Source organism: Corvus cornix, chromosome 6 (assembly GCF_000738735.6).
Source record: "Corvus cornix cornix isolate S_Up_H32 chromosome 6, ASM73873v5, whole genome shotgun sequence".
Classification (NCBI taxonomy): domain Eukaryota; kingdom Metazoa; phylum Chordata; class Aves; order Passeriformes; family Corvidae; genus Corvus; species Corvus cornix.
This window is the reverse complement of record NC_046336.1, coordinates 5,313,683-5,336,657: the sequence shown is the minus strand read 5'-3', so window position 1 is coordinate 5,336,657 and position 22,975 is coordinate 5,313,683. Positions and strand designations below refer to the sequence as shown.

Below are 22,975 nucleotides of genomic sequence, written 5' to 3'. Positions count from 1 at the left end.
CAACTCAGCTGGTGGTAGACGGCAGAAAGAGCCAGAAAGCAGTTTTGGGTTTTGATGCTCTTCCAAGTTGCTTTTGTATCACCTTTATCAGGGTTATGTTTGCTGTAAACACAAAGAATTAAAGAGACTTTATCTGGTGTTGCACGGCTCTGCATCGCTGCTGGTGAGCTCTGAGGGTGGTGGTGGAAGTCAATCACATCAAAGCTGGTTTTGTTCTGAATTTGGGGCAGAAGTTGTGTTGTGCTGCAATTGAATGCTGATACCATCGCTGTGAATGGTAAATGCATTGCAGTGATCATTAATCTCTGACAGGAATCAGCAAAAAACCCCAATATTTGTTTCAGTAGCTTGAATTTATTTAGTAGGATAAGGCAAGGAATGAGCAATTTTGTACTTCAGGATGGAAACTTAGTGAGCAAGTGTATACATCAGAGTGTTAAGGCCTGTCAAACACTGGCAGTTCTATCAAATTTAAACACACTGAGGACAGCAGAGAATGCCTCAAGTCAGGAAAGATCTTCCATGGGACTCATCTCACTGCTCGTAGTGATTCTTTTTGGACACAGCTTCTGACTTTCTGTTATGAGGAACAATGACTGTTTTGACACTGCTCTTTTATCATCAGCACAATACTGTAAGAAGTCTGTTTCAACATCATTGTGTTGCAGTTTAAAGCTGATAAGTCTTTATTCCTGGCTCGCTGAGGTTCAAAAGAGGACTAGTATGACATTTATAGGAACATAAGTTTGAATAGGGAAACAAGAGTAACTATTGATAAATTGTATTTCACGTTATATCTCAAAACATTGTCTGAATGTGTAAGGAAAGTTCAGTGTTTCCTTTGATAGAGCCTTGTGGTGGTTAATGTTTTTTGATAGATTCCTTAAAAGAGAAAAAAGAATCAAACTTGTCATGAGTTCTATCAGCATTCAACAATCAGAAATGTGGCCAGGTCTCATGTATGCTATCTGAAAACTTTTAACTGAGGATTTTCAGTTTTGTTTTGTATGGTTATTTTCTTTTTATGACTTTAAGAGGATGTGGATACCTTCTGTAACATTATCACTGTCTACCATCTTAGGCTGCCTCTTAAATTCGGTAAAATATGTTACAGTTAAATACTAACCTACAGGCTTGCAGTTAACTTACTTGGGTCTCTGAATCTTTACTTATGTAATGATTTTAAATATAGAATGGTTATAATTCTCAAGGATACAAGATAGTGACTGGAGATTGCTGCTGCCAGATTTACCAGACAGACCAAATGGCTGCAAGGGAACAGTCTTGAACAATTTTAGTGTTACACAAAAGCTGGGGACAGCTTCTTCCTATACAGAATAAATAGGAGTGTACTCAGCATGAAAGCCCATCTTTGGGGGTTCATGAGGGAATGATAATTAAATTTAATTTGTTTAGTTCATCCATTTCCTGTTTCCAGAGTGCACTCCACAGGAGCAAGAGGTTCATGTTGGTATTTACTGTAGTGGTATTTATTCAGCATGGTTGGGTGTTGGCTCTGAGCTGGGGTTGTCACACAGGAAATCGAACTCTAACCAACAACAAAGTTCTAATCAGAAGGTCGGAACCAGATATATTTTATTTAGTCAGAACAACTGGCTTGCTTCTGTGCTGTCACATAAACTTTCCTGTAAAAAGTCCTCTAGAAATAGTGTGAGAAAAACAAATTTTGTGATGCTGTCACCAAAAGGAAGTCAGTGTGATTCTGCAATTGGTCACAGCCTGTAGGCATTTCTCCCATAAGACTTCTTTGCATCTAGGTTTTCTTGGACATTGAAAAAAACATGTTTGTCTCCTTATATGTTGCTAAATAGGTATCTTTTTTTTCCCCCTATGCTCTGCCTTCCCCATGGAAAATTTTCTTAAAGCAGTCAGCCTTTACCATTAGTAGCTTGATAATCACACTTATCTCAAGAGCCAGTGCTGCCCAGCTGGTGGATCCATATTTGCTGCCTTTAAACTCTGAAGGTGGAATATGCATTTGATTCCAAATGCATTCTCATCTTTTCCAAAGCTTGTCTGTACTTAAAGTTTAGAGCCTTTTCTCATTGCGTCTCTACTGCTGGCGTAGTAGGATTCCTGTAGAAGTCTTGGATTGTCTGGTGCTGCCTCTGTCAGAGGAACCCACAACAGAGCAGCTGTGTAAGACTCACTTGTCTGTGCAGTCCCGTTATAACACCAGTTTTCTTATGTCCTTTTACAGGCAGGTCTAAAGTGTTGTTTCCTTATTCCTCTAATTAAAACAAAACCTTGTTTCCTCATTTTTTAATCTCTTGTAAACTCCTAGAGGAAGGCTCTGGATAGCAAGTGAGGTTTTCTTGCTAATACCTTGTCACAGCAGGAAATCAGTGTTTTAGAAAGACATAGAAGGTCTTCTAGATTACTAGGCTTATAGTAGCCACGGTTAACCTCCACTGATTTGGTTCTTTAAATTCCTTCTGTGCCTGGCTTTGTTTGCTGCTTGATACCTCTGGCTGGCTTTTAGATATCATGGTGGAAATATGAGTTTAAAGCTAATTACTAAGCAAGAAGTAGATGAAGTGTGAGACAGTGCAGCTCTAGAAGAGTCCCAGGGTGAAGACAAAACTGGGATTGTGTGGGTGAACTGGGAAAGATGGTGGAGGGTTTGGGAGTGAGGAAGGCTGCCTGTGTTCCTCTTTGCTGATAGTGCAGATTTCCCACTCAGCACAGAGATACTCCCATGTGTTTTTTGGAGTGAAACTGAGCTCAGGCTGTTCTAGAACTTTGTCTGAGCACAAATCTGTCAGGAGGATAAAGATGTGTTCAAGTACTTCAGCAGGGATTGAGGGTACATCAAACCGTTCAGCTCTGTCGTACCCAGCATCACTGATTTCCTGATGCTCAACTGTGTTAGTCTCTTTAAAGTCCATTTCATTCTGGCATGGGTCACACAAGGTTCTGTGCAGATCAAGTCACTGTCCAGAGCACTCCTACAGAGAAAGGAAGAACCAGGAACTTGGTCCAGCCTGGTTACACACATTAATTGCAGCCCTGCACTGCTGCTGCAAATATTGCTTTAAATTCTACTGCTGTGGGCTTTTATTTCTTGCTTGTCTGTGTCCAGGCACATGTGATCCATCCCATTTAATGAGTTCATTCCAGATCTACCCTGACTGCAAACCGTTTCTGTTGTAGCTCATGGAAGTACTTGTATTAATGAGGAAATTAGCTGACTCTAGTGTACTATTAAATGTTGTGCTGGAAGCTAGGAAAAGAATGTTCTTAGAATATCAAGGTCTTAGTTACAAAAGTTTCAAGGATGATTCAGTGTTTTAAAATAAGTATGTAAAGAAAATAATCATACTATCAGCTGTCACCTGCAGATGTCAGATTTACAAGAAGAATGAAGGTATTGTAGATAAGTGTTTTTATGTAGATGATTTATACTCTTGCGCTGTGTGCGTTTGTTCTTTCAAATGTTCATCTACTTACACCAATAGCTAAGATATTTATTTGTCTGGATGTTAAAACTGGAGAAACTTTTACCTTGGAACGAGTGTGTTTTGGTGAATAATAACAAGCTTGTCCTTCGTGGTATAGAAAAACCTCTTTTCCTTTGAGATTTTTCTCTCCTACACAGTTGTTATTTGCTTGTAAGTATTTGTTTTCACTTTAAAGACTTGAATTAGGAATTTTATTCTTTGCCCCACTCTCAAATCCTTGAACAGGTACTGCACCACTGTTAGAAACTCATTTTCTTCCTGCTTTCTCTTCTACTTCCTAGGTGGTTCACTGGAATTTGTTAAGAGTAGAACTAGAAACCTAAACCTTAACTTTGTGTACTTCGATATTCCTTGTAGTTGTGGAGAGTGTTTTAACAAAAGAGGAAGTGTCTGTGTGTGCATGTTTATAGAAAGAGGATGTGAAAGTAATAGTAATTGGATACAAATGGGAGAGAGCTGGGAGTGCAAGTCAACATCTGCTGGGTTTTGAAGCTGTGCTGTAACCTCAGTGACCGCTATTCAGTTTCACTACAGCCATGTAAAATTTTGCTTACGTCAAAAATTCTAGTGGTTATTAGGAGAATTAAGCCTCCATTAAATTCAATTACTGTACCCCAAAGCTACTTTTCCCCCCTCAAAAATCTGGAAAATATCTGTGATAAGGGTTTTTGTTGGATATTTAGTCATTTGGTCATAGCTACTTGGTAACAAGCAAAAATGGAAGTGTGCATCATCTTATTATTGCTGGAATCATTGCACATGTTCTACCCTCTAAGGTGGGGAAAGTGGAGAGGGTGACTGTCCCTGGATTAATTGTCCTGTTGAGTTTACTGTTTAAAACCAGGAACTTTGTTCTTTTTTGCAGCCACTGATCTTCTTTTGGCTTGGAATCCCATTTGTCTGGGCCTGGTAGAGGGAGTCATTGGTAAAGTCCAGCTTCATACAGGTATGTGCTTTGTTCTGTTTTGGTGGGTTTTTATTTGTTTTGTTTACTGCTGAACTTCTGTGATATTGCAAATAATACTGCACAGCTCAAATGGAATGATGTAGTATTCTTTGCTCTGGAGGAGCACTCCTCAAATATGTGGACTTGTCAAAGTGATTGTATTACAGCTGCACATATAAATTCACTCTGCTCTCCAGTGTATGTATTTTGATTTGACACTGTCTTGTAAAAATAGAGAACTGCATTCATAAATAGTAGAAGCTTGTGTTTGAAGTTCTTTCTGAAGCTCCATGTGGGATTTATAAAATTCTTAAACTTTTTGGAATAATCCATTCAAGGAGATTCCTGTACAAAAACTAATAAAGGAAGTTTTCACAAAAGTATAAGGCCTGAATTCTTGATGCTGTATAAAAACCTAAATAAGAATTGCTACATTGCTAGAGGAATATTTGAAAGCAAAAGAAACACTTAAGCTTGCTTGCCATTAAATGACAGCTATACAATTCAAGCAGGTGTAGAATTCATTGTTATTTCAATGATAAGCTTGTCTCTAACTGATAGTAGTAATGTTTTCCTGTAAAATAAACTCAGTACTCCTTTTGCTTTATCAGCTGCAAATTCCTGTAGCCATAATAAATATTTATTTTGATATATACCAGCTTTGTCCAGAAAGATACCTCTGCCAATAGAGCTCTGGCTGTCTATTTACTGGCAGGTAGGAAAGGTAGCAATAAACTCCTGCTGTGTGCCATTCTTTTTGGGAGTGCTTAGACCCTGCATTTAAAGTAGTGCCTGGCAATATGATCAATACAGGTAAAGTTTCAAGTGTGTTCCAGGAGAGCGGGATGGATTAAATGCTGAAATGGATCAGATGTTTGTGGTCCCTTGAATAGAAACAGATTGGTCAGGATGGCAGCATCCTACTGACAATAATGGGATGGAGAACAGGGGACTGGGACACCCTGGCATGAGTGTAGGGCAGATAAGTTGTAGGAACTGTGTGACTCCAGAGGTACTGACACCCCTGGTCCTGTTTCTGGGAGTAATAGTTCAGAGCCCATCTCTCCATGAAGTTCATGACCACATCATCTTTCCAGTTGCATCACTTCATCTTCTTTGAATTTCACCTGATATTTTTGTCTCTGTGCTCAGTCTACAGATTTATTCAGCCACCCTTTTTCAGATCTGGTGATATGAAATGGTTCAGACTCTGCCATCTCACTTTCTCTTCTCTTCATCCAGGTTGTCTGTGCTATTCAGCACATGCTGTCCATGATGAATGATGGCTAAACTCCAGTAATGACCTTTTTCTGCTGTGGGAAAATGCTCAGTGATTGGTTCTGACACATGTTTTTTGTGTTTGTGTGGGGTGTGGTGTTTAGTTTTAGGACCAGTCCCTTGGGTACACAAAAGCCTTCCCTCCCCTTCTCTCCGGGGAGTCTAGTTATAAAAGCCTTTGAAAGGGGAGACCTCAAATGCTTTTTCTCGAAGGTTTTTTAGTATGTTGTGGCCACTGAAGATCCTTGCATGTGTGTTTATTGTGAGCTGCTTCCTCTGCTTATGAAATCCGAGTTGAAACTTTCCCCAGACTGTGACACTTCAATAGGTGTCAGCTTGCTGTTGTCAGGTAAATTAAGATTATCAGGTAATAAGACTGATATCTCTTCTTTCCATGTGTCCTATAGAGCTACTGAATCAATTAAGATCATCCAGGCATTCCACTCAGTTGCTGCTTAGGCCAGTGGAAGTGTTTTCTTTTGTCTCTGCCTTGTTCAGATGACACCATCACAAACTGTTCATCCTTTTTGTCGTAGATATTCTGGTACTTAGTGATGCAGCTGTCCTATAAATGGTGTTTTGTTTTCTACCATTAAATGTCTGAAGAAAGATAGCCTCCAGCTATTTATCCTTGCTCTTCTTCTGAGAACTCCTTGAATTTGCTGACATTTCCTGATGACTGTCATCCATCAGGCTGCAGTCACAGTGAGAGGGCTGACTGAGATGTCTTACATAGGTCTCTTCAAACCTGCTGTTTTCAATAAAAAATTCCTACTTGATCATATTCAAGTGCAGCTTGATGTTATCCTCACGCTGACTCATCCAGCGGTCTGTAACAGTAACCTGTCTTCATTACTTATTCTTGTATCAATCTTTGTCACCTGGAAACTTTATCAGCAGAAGTTGTATAAATATTTAACATTGCTGGACCGTTCTGTCCAGACTCAGTAGGAGAACTGTGCTGCAGGAGCTGGGTGAAATGCTTTCTCCACAGAGCTGACCTGCAACGGGAGGACTTGCTGCTCTGATTTATTCTCCCCTGCCCCCAGGTTATGAGGATCAGAAAACTTAATTTGAAGCTCATTTGGTGAATTTGGGCTTGTCCTGCTCAGAGCCTTGTTACCAGCTGTTGTTGAAAAGAGGTTTTAAAAGTCCTTAGCACACACAAGTGCTGGAATCTTCAAATGCCTTTTTAAGTATTGGAGTTGCTACTGGTGCACTCTAGAGCTGTCACTAAGCCTGTATGCACTTGAACGTTTTGGACATAGATCCTCATATGGGCTTGAAAGATTTGCTTATTGCAAGAATGCAGGAATTGTCTAAGGTGACCTTGAAATGTCCCTGTAATCAGTCATGGGCTGTCTGTAATTTAGCATTGGCATACCCTTGCCAATGAGCTGTAACTAGGAATGGGTTTTAATTTACTCTTTAATCTTGCTGGTTTTATTGCTTGCCTCATACAGGAGAATTTGTAGGAAAGCTGCTGTGACAGGGAAGCTGTCTCGTAGAAACCAGCTAGCCAATTTTACATGGTTTACTTTTTAATTCTTTAAAGAATTTTTGACATGAGGGAGCAGTTGTACCTCTGAACATAACAGTATGCTCACATTTGAGATTGAAATCTCTTTAAAGTAGTATTTTGTTCTTCCCCAAAGTGAATTTTCTTAAACATTCAGATACTTTTTTTGTTGTTGTTGTGTGTGGGGAGCTCAAACCCAAACAATAAAACCTTGGTTGAATATCAGAATGTAAGAATATGATCACTTACCATTTTCTGGTCCCTCCTAAGATAACTTGTAAGAAAATGCAGAGTAGCAAGGGGAACAAAAGGAAAAGGTTTTAGGATGTATTGTGGAAATGTTACTGAAACAGATAATTGCACATTTTCTTGGTAAGATGCACAGTTAAAACTGTCTTTGCATGATCTTCCCATGTAGAGGCAAACACATCTCTTGCATAAAGCACCTCCTTTATAGAGTATTAATTCTGGTGTTCAGTATATCTGACTATAACCAAAGCTGGATTTTGTAACCAGTTCCAGCAGCTGCCACTTAACACAATCATTTCTGCCACAGCTTCTTCTGTTTCTTGGTCAGAGCCCATCCCTGTGCAGTGCAGTGTGTGTACTTGTATTCATTTGGAGCATTCTTCCAGTGCTGGTTAATTATGACCCAGGTTAAATGCTGCTGACAAGTTTCCACAGACTCTATAAACAGGAGGGAAATGGGGTTCTTTCTTCCTTATCCCCAGCTTTTTTTTGTTAGCATTCCACTGAATCTTGATAGAAACTACAGGCTGTTCAGCATCTGAAATCTCTTCACTGAGATACAACTGAATTTCCTGCAATCAACAAACTAAAGCATTCTTTTTGCATGCTGCCAATTTTTAAGTTGTTCAAGTAACAAAAAGTATGAAAGTGGTAGCATAGAATTTCTTGGCTAAAATCAAAATACTTGCAAAAAGCAGCATTGTTAGTAAACTCATGTACAGTTTAAGAAAAGCTACTGCAAAAGCATTTGGGGAAAGTAAATGCTAGATTGTTTGGGAAGCATTAGAGAAAAACAGCTGACAGTGTTGAAGCAACAGAGGAGTGAATTTCCATTTTAGTGAGGAATGAGAGGTGATAGCTTCCTTTGGATGCAATACATCAAACTAGTTGTGGCCATCTGCTCTGCCATAGTTCATAAAACACTGAAAATGAACATTAGATCCTGAGAGATGACTTGAAACACGCACTTTTCTGGAATGGTGTACACTGTCCTGTTCTGCTGTGCACACCATCCCTCACATGTTGAGCAGGCAATAACTAATCTTCTGTGGAATTGCCTTTTTTTTTTTTTTTTTTTTTCCTTTCTGACTGCAGAAGGACATGCTCTATATTTAGGGATTCAGTTACTTAAAAATTGCTGGCTATTATAATATGCTGCTTTTATGGTTATTGTTGAAGCTTTTACTTCAGGGCATACTTTATCTGCATAATTACTTCCTGACTGTTTGCTTTTGATCTGCTGGGGAATTCCTGTTTTCTTTCAATGTTCTGTGGCTCTGGCGATAATACAAAGAGTTTTGCAATGTACACCATGACATTTCAGTGCATTGCAAAATGACAAAAGGATACTCAACTCACTTGTCTGTATTAAACTCCTAAGTTCTTGTTTACTGCTGCCAGGGTTTGTTAATCTAGGTAAAGGGAAGACTGGGTGGAGGTTTTTCCTTTTCTGGTTTTTTACTGTGGCATATCTGCTCAGAAGTGCCTTTACCTTATACTTATCTCTAACAGAACCCTATTGATGAATTCATTGGAGCTCTAGATGGTCACCTTTCTTAAAAGAGTGTCTGTTTTGTTTGTTGACATACATTGGTGATCTCCTAGGAATAAATTGCGTGGCTAACTTTGTGTAGGTGGGAATAGATGAGATTATAGGACTGCCCAGCAGGAATATCTGCCTGGATGCCCTGTTGTACTTCCTTTCTGTTAAAAGCTTGGATTGCCCTGGCTTGCCAGAGACTGCTGGGTTTGCCTACTAGAAAGCAACATAAAAAGGGTAGGCCTCCTTCTCATATGAACTGATAGGCATCTCTTGTTGGTGGGTTTGGCAGCATTTCAGTTTCTCTTTTTCAAAAGGGTTTTTTTAACCTATTCATTGGTCTTCTCACTGTTGCATAAAATCTGTCATTTTCCTCAGCTTCCTTTTTCCCATGGCTGCTAGATGGGATGCTGGGGGCAAAGGCAGGTGTTCTCCAAGGCATGTTCCCTACACCTGCACAGAGGAGCTGTTCCAGCACCTGCTCGTCAGTGATGATCACTGTCTAAGTGGCATTTGCTGACACTCTCCTGTCCTGATTTGGTATCCTTTGATGAGTTTTAGGAGATTGTGCTTGTGTGACAGCTTGGAGTAACCTGGTCCAGCCTCAGGGCTGGCTCTGCTTGGTCAGGGTGATGCCCTGAGATCCCTCCTGACCTGAAGTGTCTCTGATCCTGCAGAGATTGATTCTGCTGCAGTGTTCAGGAATAGCACAGGACTCCCTTTACAGGATCATGTGTATTAAAGAAGTGGTGGTGCATGTCTTCATTCCCCTTCCCCTCCTCCCCTTTTGGGAGGCACCCTCTGGCTCTCACAGCACGTGTGTTGTTATGAGGATTTGAAATTTCTAAAGGCTTCTTAATACCCAACATAAACATAGCTCTTTTTTAAAGGCAGTAATACAGAATCAGAGGGAGGAGTGGAGTGTCATAGCACAGTTGTCTGTTGGCAATGACTGTTCCTGTTCTTTAGATAAAAGCAACTGCTGGGGTTTTCTGTGTTTTTCTTAAGCATTCAGAGGATAAAATACTGTTTAGAATTTACTGAGCAAGGAGAACAGGCTTTGTATTTGCTGTAGAGCTGCTAAATAGACTTTTCAAAGGCTGTATATCATATTCAGAGTATAATGCATGACACAATCTGCCATCACAAGTGTGGGAGCATATTTAAGTCTACCACAGCCTTTTATGTATTTATATCACCTTTTCAGTTCAACTCAGTTGGCTGCTTCTCAGCTGGGAGAAGCCGTGAGCGTGTATGTTTGTTTCTAAGGCTTTCTCTGCCTTTTCCATCTCCCTTCACAAAACTTTTGCTTTTGACTCCTAAAAGCCCAGCATTCAACTACTGCTGTAACCAAGGGGTTGAAATCTAGGAATGTCCAGGCACTCTTCAGCAGCCAGTGGGAATGTTTGCTCTGTTTCCCTGTTTGCTCTGTTTCCCTGGTGCTATACCTGCGAGTGCTGTGGGCTGGATGTGTGTATGGAGTGCACCTGTCACCAATATCTTCATTAACTTTAATTCATTAATTTCTCCACCACTTTATGCACCTCAGGAATGATTTAATGAGCCCTTAAACATGTGTAAACTGCTCATCAGATTTCTTCACTCATGAGTCTCGTAATCAGATGTTACCTGTGTCTCTCTTGTTTGTACCTCCTGTCATGTATCAGACAGCAAAGGGAAATTCTTCACTTGCTGTCTGAGCTGCAGCTGTTCTCAGACTCTGCTGCCATTAGTGGAGTGGCCATCATCCTAGAGATTGCTGATTGCTGTAGGGGAAGCAGGGGTAACCTTAATGTAAGTCTGTGAAATAGTTAATCTTCTTATTATATTAGAGACTGAATAAATATTTTTCAGTTTTGTTTTTTTTTTTTCTTTATTTTATTGCAATGCATAATAACAAAACACAATAATAACAAATCATCATTCATTGGATTCTTCTAGACAAATGGTTTCTGGCACACTAATCAAAATAAATGCCTGGCAAGACAAATAAAAGCATCTGCTGATCTCTTTTTTCCCAGATTTACCATGGTGGCTCCTTTTAATTCGTCAGAAAGCATTGATTGGCAAACTTCCAGGAGATCATGAGGTTTGCAAAATAACAAAGATTGCGGTGATTCCACTTTCTGAGACAGAACCTCAGGATCTGGAATTGGAGGTATGGCTGTCCTCAAGGAACTCTGACTGTCCCCCTCCTGCTTCAGTGAAATGAAAGTTAAATGCCTCTTGTCTTTTTTTCCTGGTATAAGCAGACATCTTGAATATTTTGTGGTTTTTTTTAAATACTTTTTTTTGATTAAAAGTATTTTTTAAACAGAAATCACAGGTTCTGCTAGGGAGGGAAATTGCAACAAAATAATACCTAAATTTCATAAAGATCGCTGAGAATACCACACAAGAACAAGATGTACTGAACCTGGAGAAAGTATATATTTTTTTAATGAATCCTTTGGCTTTCATCCCATTTTGGAACCTTAATTCTATAGCTTGGCTTGAAGGGAAATCCTTACTTCAGATGTTGCAATTTTTTTTTTCCCAGAAGAGAATGGATAAAGGAGCAAAAATAAAAATGAATAGTGGTAATGTAATTTGGATGGGAAGTTGAGGTGGGTCTGGGCACTCAGGTGATGTCAAATTGAGGCAGAGATTCTCACAACCACAGGAGGAAATGCCTTTTACAAAACATGGTGACAATTAGGCTGTAGATGGAAACCTGGATGTTTCCCCTCTATTTCAGTGTCTCCCCTAGGTTTCTGGACATCAAAATCTTGCTTTTGTAGACTTTCAGTTTTCTTTGAACTTTTTAAAGAGTATTTAAATGTTGGCTTTAATTCAATGTCATTATTTTAGCTTTGTAAAAAGCACCACTTTGGGATAAACAAGCCAGAGAAGATTACACAGTCCCCAGATGACACAAAATTTCTGCTGAAGACTCTTACTCAAATTAAATCTAATGTGTCTGCTCCAAATAAAAAGAAGGTAAAGTTTTCTACTTGGTTTTATTTCCCAAAATGTTTAGTTTACAGTTCAAAGGCTGTGGTGGATGAATACAAAGACTTTAAAAAAAACCCCAGTGAAAAACTGCAGAATGTGGAACTACTGTCCTGATACCTACTTTGATTTTTAAAATTTTTTAGCTGTGGCTCTTCTGTGGTTTTTCATTTTGTAATGACATAATTTTGGCAGAATTGGTAATAGAGTTCTTTTCTACCAGGATTAGCTTCTAGTGAAGTTCTAAACTTCTAGAAATTGCTTTGCCTAAGTATCTCTTGTGATGTAGAATTGGACTCAAAATTTAGTGCCTATTTCCTCAGAGAACACCATACAATCTCATCTAACTGCTTTTAACACAATAGTGGCTTAGATTAGGAAGTCAAAACAATAGTTATTAAAATTAGAATTATATTTCTGAGGCTGCTGTCTCTTGTGTTTATCTCTGCTGGGAATTTTAAGGTCCTGCTCATCACTGGGAAAATGCTTGTCCTGCAAGGTTAGAAATGGAAAATACGACTGGAGTCTTTTTCACTCACAGAGAGAGACATAAGAAAGCCATTTTTTTTCTTTCAGATTAGAGAAAGCAAAGAGAAAGAGAGACTGGAGAAGAGATTATTGGAGGAGTTGTTCAAAATGTTCATGGATTCAGACTCCTTTTACTACAGCCTGAGCTATGACCTGACAAATTCTGTGCAGAGGCAGAGCGCCTGTGAGAAAACCAACTTACCCCTGTGGCGAAAAGTGAGTGCTTTTTGTTTGCTTCTTGCACCTGGGAGATGAGCTGCCCAGTAATGGGCATGTTCCAAACCTGGCTGGTCACATTCTACAGCAGCTGAACCCCTTGTCCTGTCACCAGCTCAGGTGCAAGGAGACACAAGTCTGCAGCAGCATGACCTGGAGTGTTTTATTAAAAGCACTGACTTGTCCGTACAGCCGTGCAAAAGCTGCCCTTTTGTCTTTTAAACAGGTGGATGACAGATTCTTTTGGAACAAGCACATGATTGAGGATCTCATCAGCATTGATGTGAGTCTTATCTCTAACGTGTATTATGAGAACCATTCTTTAGCTTTAGTTGAAATGTTTGCTTAAGGCCTTGTAGAAGTTTGATTACAAACCTGCTTGGCAGACAGGTCAGGATCAGGGCTGTGCCTTCTGTAGCTGAGCAGCTGGCACTGCCCTCTTCCCCCAGCCAGCCTTCCAGTCAGCCTGTGATCATTTCTAAGGAGTGAACTTCAGCTAAATGTAAAAATTTATTACAATAAAGTAGCGTAGAATAACTTGGTATGATATGTTTGTGCTGATTTCTGAAGGTAAATTTGAGTTGTAGTCTTATGTGAAATAGATTATTCCTGAACAGAGCTGAACTTGATAATAAGGAGGAGCCAGAAGAGAAATAACCTCTGAATTCCAAAGTTTCCCTGAGATAAGATTTTGGTCCTCCACAGTGGAGAATAGTGTTTTTTCTCCTTGAGCAGAGTAGCTGATCAGTGTAAAAACAGTGTAGAACAAGTTGTTCTGAACAGCTTCTCAGAGTAAATAAAACATTTTCCTGGCTAATGAGCACATAAAGAAACAGAAAACCACCACTCTTCATTCAATGTATGATCTTCCATCACTTTAAATTGACCTTGTAGATCAAGGACTAAGTTGCTAACTTCTGTATGCCAGTTTAGGCCAAGTCTAATTTTCTTTAGGGATGACAGGAAACATCTTACCTTATGCCCTGCTTCTCTTTCATTGATAATTATCCATAATGAAATGGCTATGGAGTCACAGCAGGGTAAACCTGTGCCCTCTGTGAAAAGTTGTGTGTAATGCAGGAGTTTAATGAGTTGTATTTTTCATGTTACAAAATATAAATGAATAACCTTGAGTTAGTGGGGAATTCAGATCTCAATGTTGTTTAGGAAATTGGTGTTTTAGGGTGCAGAGCCCTGAACCAGTTGTCTTGGGGACTAACTTAGCCCCTATGAAGCTTTCTGGTGGTATGTTTTGCTGAAAACAGGCTAACATCTACCTTCCTGTATAAATGTGATACAGTATGTGTCCACACAGAGGTTTTAAAACTGCCTTAAAGCAGGAACTAGGTAAAAAAGTTGCTTGCTTTGTTCTTCCTGATTTAAAAGCTCTATGACTGATGGAGGAAGAATGCTGGTACCTCTTACAGAAATAAGGATATGGTGAAAATTAAAACATGGAAAACATGTGAAGCAACTGTTTCTATAAACATAACATGAGAAATGGCAGAAATAATTGTAGATAACGTCAGACCAACAGGAGAGTAATTGTCTTTTGTAACCTTCAGAATGCTGAAGTGGACTTCTGGATTATCCCCATCATTCAAGGATTTGTGCAAATTGAAGAACTTGTAGTAAACTATAGCGAATCTTCTGATGATGATAAGAGCAGTCCTGAAACTCCTCCTCAGGAATCATCTTGCGTAGATGACATTCACCCAACATTTCTGGTGGCGCTTATCTCCCGCCGGAGTCGGCACAGAGCGGGTAGGCAAGCACAGTTCAGGGTGCTGGGGTTTTCTCTGAGCCCTGGAGAGGGATGCAGATGCTAAAACTGGCGAGTGCTGAGTTGCTCAGCAGATGGTCAGCCCCTGTCAGAGTCTGTACTGCAGCCTGCACTGCTTGGGAGGAGGGAGAGGAGAGGCTGCAGTGCCCACGACACTGCACAGCTGGTACTTGGGGTGGCTGCTAAGTGAGTAGGTCTGCTCAGGAGATAGGCATCCTTGCAGGTCACATTCCTGAGATAAAGTTCCATTTTTACAGAGATCCCTCTGATTAGGACCTTGCTTATAGCTCTGTGCTGATATATTTTGGTAGGCTTGGATGGGAGCTAAATTTTCAATGTCTTTTAGGGCTTTGACAGCAGCTAAAGAGACTTGAAAAGTCATGTGTGTGCATGCCTGTGTCCCAGGAGATGTTTATTAGGGGCAAGGTGTGAAATGTGACCATGCTTTGGTCTTGTACCTTCTTTGACTTAGAGTAGCAAGGCAAACGGAAATTATTCCCTGCCCTCAGGATCTCAGAAAGAAAGATTGAATCACTTTACTGTTTAATAGGTCCTGTTCAACTTGGCTTTTCAGTCTGTCTGATTTTTATGATGATATTCTTCAATGTCTCCAACTCCTTTTGTTACACAGGTTTTTAACATGTCAGAAAATCTAGAAAAAAAACCTGTTGAGCTTGCCCTGTTACAGGACTGTGCCTTCGTACCACTGCTCACTTGGATGCATTTAATTCAGTTCCAAGGAAAATGGTTTGTCAGAACAACTTGGAGTAAATACTTGAGGGTTCCAGAGCAGTATCTAGTTTGCAGTCTGCTTTTTTAATACTAAATTGTTACACAGATACAGCAACTGAATTCTAGAGGGAGAATTTCTTATTGATTCCTTCTTACTGTTAATATCACTTTGTTCATCTGATTGCTAGTCCAGAGCATAAACTGTGTAGAATTTTCTCCCTGTCTGATTAAAGGCTGTGATGCTGCTCTGACAATCTTTCTATAAAGGTCCCTATTACAGGTATTTTGCATTCCTTTCCCTTCCCTACTTTTAATCTCTTCCCCTCTGTGCTGTCATGGTTCAGATCAAAAGTTTAGTTCAGTGCTACTTCAGGAATTGGAACTGAATTTCCATGACCTTGAATATTTTTCCAACTCTCGTATTCCTTCCCCATCCTTTGCTACCACCTGCATCCTTTCTGAAATAATGATGTACTCTCCTTTGAGTCAAGGATATGTATGCAAAAACTTCTCTGTTTAATGAGCAGTGCAGAGCTGGGCAGGCATAAAACTGTAGTCAGAGGAGCATTATTTCTTCTTAATGTGCAGAGTTCGTTACACAGGTTAAAACAAGGAGGGGAAGCCTTCTGTTTAGTGGAACATGCAAATCTTTTTGAGCTGCTTGTGGGATCTCTGTGAGAAGTGGAGCCTCTGTCACTAAAAGTGGCCTTTAGGTTCATGGAAAATACTGAGTACTAAAGTAAAACTTTGTGCTAAATGTGACAGAACAGGCAGAAATGTGTCTTTTAAGGTGGACCAGAAGTATTTGTGACTTTATAGTGCCATTAAACTGCCTTGCCCTGTCAGCTTACTTTCTGCTGCTCATAGTATATCAGTAAATAAACTTTATCCATGTAGTCAAGATAACTTCTGGGGAATGAAGTAGGATAGGAGTGACTTCTGCCATTGGTCACGGATTTGGGCTAGAACTGTTGTCTTGTGTTAGCATGGTCACAGACAGCAAGTTATTAATGTTTAAGACAAATACTTAAGGATGACTTGCCCATTCTCATTCCCCCTAGGAATGCGGTATAAGCGGAGAGGTGTTGATAAAAATGGAAATGTGGCAAATTATGTTGAGACAGAGCAACTGATCCATGTCCATAATCACACCCTTTCCTATATCCAAACACGAGGCTCTGTGCCTGTTTTCTGGAGCCAAGTTGGGTACAGATATAACCCACGGCCCCGGCTGGACAAGAGTAAGTATTTGGGTGCAAAACCTAAAAATCAGGGGTCCCTTGCCACTCCTCTTCTTTTGGAAGAGGTGTTTATGTGGGTGTGTGGTGCATGTGTAGAGGGATGAAGCAGGTTTATTAAAAGTGAAATTTTTGTCCCATCTCCTCTGCACAAAAGGCAAAATGCAGCAAAATTCAAGAATGTGTTTGCTGTACACTAGATTGTAACAGCAGTGCTGAAGCTGAGCAGATTAATGAAAGGCCTTTTAAAGTAATTTTGTACAATGTGTTATTATCTTTAAGCTAAGCTGTCTTGGTTTTTTAGAATACAAATCTGGGCATGATTTAATACATCAAACAGGACTTACTGCTGAACAGGCTGTTTCTGTCTAACACTGCTCCCCCTTGCAGGTGAAAATGAAACCGTGTCCTGTTTTCGTGCACACTTTGAAGAACAGCTAAAAAATTACAAAAAGCAGGTGAGTGTTACATGACAGAACAGTAATCTCGTGAAAATGCAGGGGATGAAGGTTGATGTTTTTAGGTTGTTTTTCTTGGTGATGTGTTGTGGGTTTTTTTTAGAAGCTTGTTGACAATTGGAAGGTTGGTACATAAACAGAATTTTACTTTAGGTTTTTCAAATATCCTTGTAAGTAAACAGTAAAACTCAGGAATAACTTATGGAAATGTGTAAACCCTATTTCTGTGTACCTGTGTGGTGCATTCAGAGCTTCTCTGTATGAAAATTTGTGTAGGCAGGGAGCTTTTGGAGCTCATTTGTTTTAGGTACAAGCTAGCAAAGATTGTAACTTCAGCAAGATTGCTACAAATCTTTAGCTCCTGAGGTATTTGTTATTGCATGGTGTAAATCTAAGCAAGTTATGTAGCAGATGATGAGTGTTAAATAATTAAACTTTTGAACAGGTTATTATTAATTTGGTGGATCAGACAGGCAGAGAGAAGATTATTGGAGATGCTTACCTTAAACAAGTTCTTCTCTACAACAATGCAAATCTGACTTATGTTTCATTTGACTTCCATGAGCACTGGTAAGAAACTTTTAAAAAAATGTCACTTTGCATCTTTTTTATTGGCATGGAAGGTGAGTATAAGGGAGGAGAAAACCCATTGTTATTTCTACTTCTGCATGAAACAGAAATAATTCCTTTAAACAAGAATACAGGTTTTAAACTAAAGCACTATAAAACTTAAAAGTTTGGGTAACCAAGCACTGCTGTTTGTGATGTTGTGTCCCTGACCTGTTAAATATGCAGTCACTTATTGGGCAGTTTGACTCACACATTTTAAAGAGTTTCCTTAAACATGCCATGGATGTAAAGCTGTGGCTGACCTGCTTTTTCAAGCTATGTAGTATTTGGCTTTTAATTCATTAGTTCTGTTTCTCTTCCTTGTTCCTATAAAAACATGATGGGATCTTTCAGGAGCCCGATGCTGTTATTTCAATATAAAATACACTGGATTTTATCTTAATCTGGTGTGAGTAGTTGCTGTTATCATGACTCCCCTCTGATGCTGCCATGCTCTAGAGCAGTGCTCACGTGCCCAAGCATCTCATCTGTCACAGGCATGTATTTCTCCTGCTCCCCTCAAGCAGGCTGCATTTGTGTGGGGTCTAAACTGGTTTAATCTTCATTTCCAAACTTAATCTAGGGATTGCAGCTGGCCTGGGAGAGCATTACTGGCTGACTGAGTATGGCATTAGTAGATTTTGTCAGAGGTGGTGGTGGGAAGTGAAACCCCTCTCAGAACAGAATTGGCCTTTGAGAGTTCTGTAGGACTGTTGGCACCCTGGATTGATTTGATAATTAATCTTTTGTATGAAGGAGCTTTCATTTTCCTTCATTCACTTTTCTCCTATGAACAGCTGTAGTGACCAGGACTGTTTCTGCACTGTGAGCAGAAGTGAATTGAGAACAATCCTGAAAAATAACCTGATAGGGTAGGGGGAGGACGGGGTGATGTGTCTATAGGTGGTTTTCTCTGTACAATCACTGACAAAGCAGGACTCACCATCCCAGTTCCAAATCTACAGCAGTTACTTTTATTGAGACTAAAATGAGAACAGAATGTTGCACGTGCCTGAATAGCTGCACGCTTATTCTTCCTAATGGAAGCAGCATTAAAAAATGCAAATCCTTGAGAATTTCATGATCTTTTAACCTCTTGCCTTGGACTTGGATGTTGAACTGTACTGCAGAATAGTTCTGAATATTGGCTGCTGTTTAAAGCTCATTGCAGGAGGGAATGCTTGTCTCTCTCATTTAGCCAAAGCATTCTTTGTTAACGTTACAAATAAGATAAAGTTATTAAATAACGTCACTGCTCTAGTTCAAACTAACTTTTGTGAAATTCTGTGTTTCAGCCGAGGAATGAAGTTTGAAAATGTTCAAACACTGACTGATGCCATTCATGATATTATTCTTGACATGAAGTGGTGCTGGTAGGTACTTCACTGTTTTTAGACTAGTAGGGAACATTTGTAGAGGAAAACACCAACAAAGAGTAGATATTCAGAGGCCTTAATTTTCTCCCAGCCAGTGTGTTTTATATTCCTCTTTTGGTGTCCAGCTTGTCTGTCAGAGATTTTGTGTTCTGAAGTGTTGGTGTTCAACCCATGTGAACTCAAAAATTCTCAGGTGCTGTTTCCTGCCCTGGATTTGTTGCATTTCACACTTTTAGGGTCACTCACATTTGATGTGAAACACTTTTTATTTGACCCAGAAACTCTAGAATGGCAGCCTTACTGTTCACAGCAAGTAGACATGTGTGACCTTTGGTTTGAACTGATTAAAGTTCATACCTTTGGGTAACAAGTGTGGCTGCAGCCTCAGTCAATTGTTCTTTGTTTTTCTGTATTGCTGTCATTATTATTGGCTTCTCTGTTCTTGAAATTAAATGCCTTTGCTCTTGAAAGCTTGTATTATGTATGCATGAGTTGAATTCAGCATCTGATTGCATCTCAAGTTTGTGGCCCCAGTAGGATTTATGTCTGACATCCAGCCTAGATTAAAGAGGAGGATAAGTTGGAACAAGAGGAGTTAATTCAGAGTGGGGTGTGGCTGGGGTGGTGAGTGCAACCACAAATAGTGCTCCCTGTGTAAAATGTTCTACTGTTGATAGAAGCTGACAAATTTTGAGTGTCTCAATGTGCTTTTGTTTTCTTCCTGTTGAAAGGGTTGACCAAGCTGGAGTGATCTGTAAGCAGGAAGGAATTTTCCGGGTTAACTGCATGGACTGCTTGGATCGGACCAACGTTGTGCAGGCTGCTATTGCCAGAGTGGTCATGGAGCAGCAGGCACGTATCACTGAGGGGCTGGGGCAAGTACTGAGTGCCTCACACCTTAGTTAGTGTTCACAGAGAAATCTGTGTGTTTGAAAAATGCTAAATTAACATCTACTAACAAATCTTTGCAAAATGCTTGAAGAGCCATGAAGCTGAGAGGAATAATACATACAAATGCAAGACTTGAAATCATTATAGAACAATGATGCTTCATGTCCTTCTTCAGAAAGGACTGACTGTCCACACCTTGGGAGAGGATTGTCTTGTTTGGATTTAGTTGTTTCAGTTTAAGTTATGTAGGAATACAGAGTTCAGAAACAAGACACCTTCCCCTGCCAAGTCCCTCGCTGGAATGATGTTAAAGGACTAACATCTAACAGGTTGGATGCTATTTTAGGTGCTTTGAAGTGAAATACTGTGATGCAGCAAGTAGGGAGATTAGTTGTCCCTTCTGTGTGTAGAAGAATAATTAATTCATGATGTAAACAGCTGTGATGGTTGTGACTGTTGTGCTGTGGAATTCTCCCTGTACAGAGCAGACTGAGAGTACTTTCCCTTAGTTTTTCTCTTTGCCCTGGCCCCATTTGCTTTTTTGCTCCAAAAGCTCAGTGGTGACTCTGTTCCCTTGTGAAGACTTCACTGATACTGTACTGCTACAGACAAAGTGCAGACTTAATGTCCTGTAACTGAAACTTCAAAGCCCCAGTCACAGCCCAAAATGAGCAAACCTGATTGTGGTTAAAGTGAAGGAGAAAGGATGGATCCTTCGTTAGGATGAAAAGTGAATGGTTCTGACCATTTTATCTGGCAGTTCCTCTTTGTCATCTGCTGTTATGAGCTCCTGACACAGGAGGAGTACTGAGGACAAGGGGAGGGATCAGCAATCCCACAGTCATTATTTTAGAATAGGATTTCTATCCACGGTAACTCTTGAGTTGCAAGGCAATTCTTTCAAAATCAGGAGTGTAATAGATTGTTGTGAAAAGGCTTCAGTAATCATTGCTGAAGTGTGAGCTTGTGATGTGCTGCATCATTGTTGTATTGTAGCTGAAGTCCTTGGGAGGCCGTTCATGACTGAGAAATGCCCTGAGCACTGCAGGGTCGATGGCGTGGAGTGAAGGACTGAGAGTTACACCTACCTGACCCTTCTCTTCCTTGGAACCACAGGACCTGCTCTCTCTCATCTGGAAACTCGATAGGGCTTTCAAAGTTAATGAGCAGCTTTGTGTCAATTTTCATCTAACTTGCAAAGAGTGCTTGAACATTTGGTTTCATTTGTAGATTGAAGTTTGCCCATGATTTATTCCAAGTTATCCCTATCATTTAGTGACTGCATTGCAGTTGTGTGTGTGCTGCTCCATCCACTCAGGGTGTGTGCAAAGCCTGATGTTGGTGTTGTACCCCAGGCTTATCTGGGGAAAACTGAAGGGCTGGTTGTTCTGAGAGGGAGATATCTTACTTTAGTATCAGTGTCAAACAGTAACTGTCCAAAATGTGCAAGCACTACTAATAAACCAACAGAAGTTATTTTTCTTTGTTTTCAGAGCCTTGACGTCATGAATGCTTTTGCAATGGAAGACTTATTAACTTGTTTATTTTAAAATTGTGATGTCTTTTTTTTGAGGATTCTCTATTAAAAAATTTCTTTTAAAAAATGTATCTTGAGAATCTACAGTAACTTGTTTGCCTTCAGCTAATTTTTTGATGATTGACTTAACATCCATAATTCATGTTACTGCTGCCTCCAGTGATACGATGTTCAGCAGTAAATCACCAATTCATTAATTTAATCTGACAGATTAGCACAATGGCTTCCTTTCCCCGATCACACAAAATCTAACAAATGCTTGGCAAGCGTTTCCATTTTCTTTACCAAGCTCTGATACTGAGAATGACTTTTACTTTGGGCATTGAATTAATACACATGTCAAATTCCAGCTCAAAAAACTGGGTGTGATGCCACCAGAGCAGCCTTTGCCAGTGAAATGCAACAGGATCTACCAGATCATGTGGGCCAACAACGGCGATGCCATAAGCCGGCAGTACGCGGGCACTGCAGCCTTGAAGGTAAGGGAGAGAACCTCACCTGCCCTCAGGAATGTGTTGTGTTACAGGGCTCATGTGCGTTGGAAAACCCTGGGATATTTAAAAGTTCACCAAATATTCTGTGTGGTTTTGTTCTGGAGAGATGAGGCTTTGCAACAGAAGAATGTTTTGTGTCGCACTTGGTGTGAATCGGAGAAGAGCTGAGCGCTCCCTGCACTTTACCTGCATGCTGTTCCCTTCATGTCTGGGTACAAAGCAGAGCTAAGAGTTTAAGATATATATTAATTATTACTTCCATCTAAATTTTAGCATGGTTATAGTACTTCTAAGCAGTTACAATACTTAAATTCTCCAAAGTTCTGGAGATCGGGCTGTGTAGGTAGTAGGGTGATATTAATTAGTTACATTTTCTAAATACTTTCCTTAATTAGCTGTAATGCACTCTGTCTACCAAGATTAAGTATAAAGCTCCTTGCTCTGTAACTTCTACTGCTCTGAAAAGTCGTAGAATTTACTCAGATTTGCTGTGTATAACTGGTGGAACAAATTTTAATAGTATTTGCATTTGGCATAAGAAAAATAATTATGGTGGACATGCTTAACACTTAAATCTCTCTTTAAGTATCTTTACTGATCTTTGATTAGTTGATTGCACTAATATTTAAAAAAAATATAAAAACCAGCCTGACATGCTTGTTTTCATTGAGTATATTACACTTTAAATCTGAAGCTCAGACCTCCATTTCTAGATCTACATTTTCAGGCCTTCTGCTGGAAGATTTTTCTACTCACTGTTGAGCTTCATGGATTAAATTAATTTTAATTGTGTTACTTCTTTTAATTTGAAAGTGAAACACACTTTGAAATATTCTTCATAGGAGTTGATGTGGCTTTTAGAACTGCTCTGTGCCAGTGTTCAGAGTGTCTCTGAAAGTAGAATCCTCTAATGAAGTGTAACTACCAAAACAGCTTTTTATTCAAATTCTAAGCCTTCTGTGGCCTAGAAACTTTCTTTTGTTTCTGGGGTTGTGAGGATATGTGCTGCTTTCCCTCAGTATGTTATGCTTGTCTTGTTTTGGTAGCAAAAGCAGAGAAGATGAAAACCGTTTTTCAGTAAGCTTGAGTCTTTTCTATTGTTCCGGTA

At 39.8% G+C, this 22,975-nt stretch overlaps 1 protein-coding gene across 1 annotated transcript in view; it reads left to right on the top strand.

Moving 5' to 3' along the window:
• Positions 1 to 22,975, top strand: part of INPP5F (inositol polyphosphate-5-phosphatase F) — a 39,582-nt gene that overhangs the window by 8,997 nt on the left and 7,610 nt on the right. The window contains exons 2-13 of the mRNA XM_039553615.1: positions 4,348 to 4,428; positions 11,036 to 11,172; positions 11,865 to 11,993; positions 12,582 to 12,749; positions 12,976 to 13,032; positions 14,315 to 14,513; positions 16,326 to 16,505; positions 16,893 to 16,960; positions 17,406 to 17,530; positions 18,865 to 18,942; positions 19,677 to 19,797; positions 21,724 to 21,852. Of these exons, the coding sequence (XP_039409549.1) occupies positions 4,348 to 4,428; positions 11,036 to 11,172; positions 11,865 to 11,993; positions 12,582 to 12,749; positions 12,976 to 13,032; positions 14,315 to 14,513; positions 16,326 to 16,505; positions 16,893 to 16,960; positions 17,406 to 17,530; positions 18,865 to 18,942; positions 19,677 to 19,797; positions 21,724 to 21,852 (1,472 nt within the window). The remainder of the gene's footprint in view (positions 1 to 4,347; positions 4,429 to 11,035; positions 11,173 to 11,864; positions 11,994 to 12,581; positions 12,750 to 12,975; positions 13,033 to 14,314; positions 14,514 to 16,325; positions 16,506 to 16,892; positions 16,961 to 17,405; positions 17,531 to 18,864; positions 18,943 to 19,676; positions 19,798 to 21,723; positions 21,853 to 22,975) is intronic.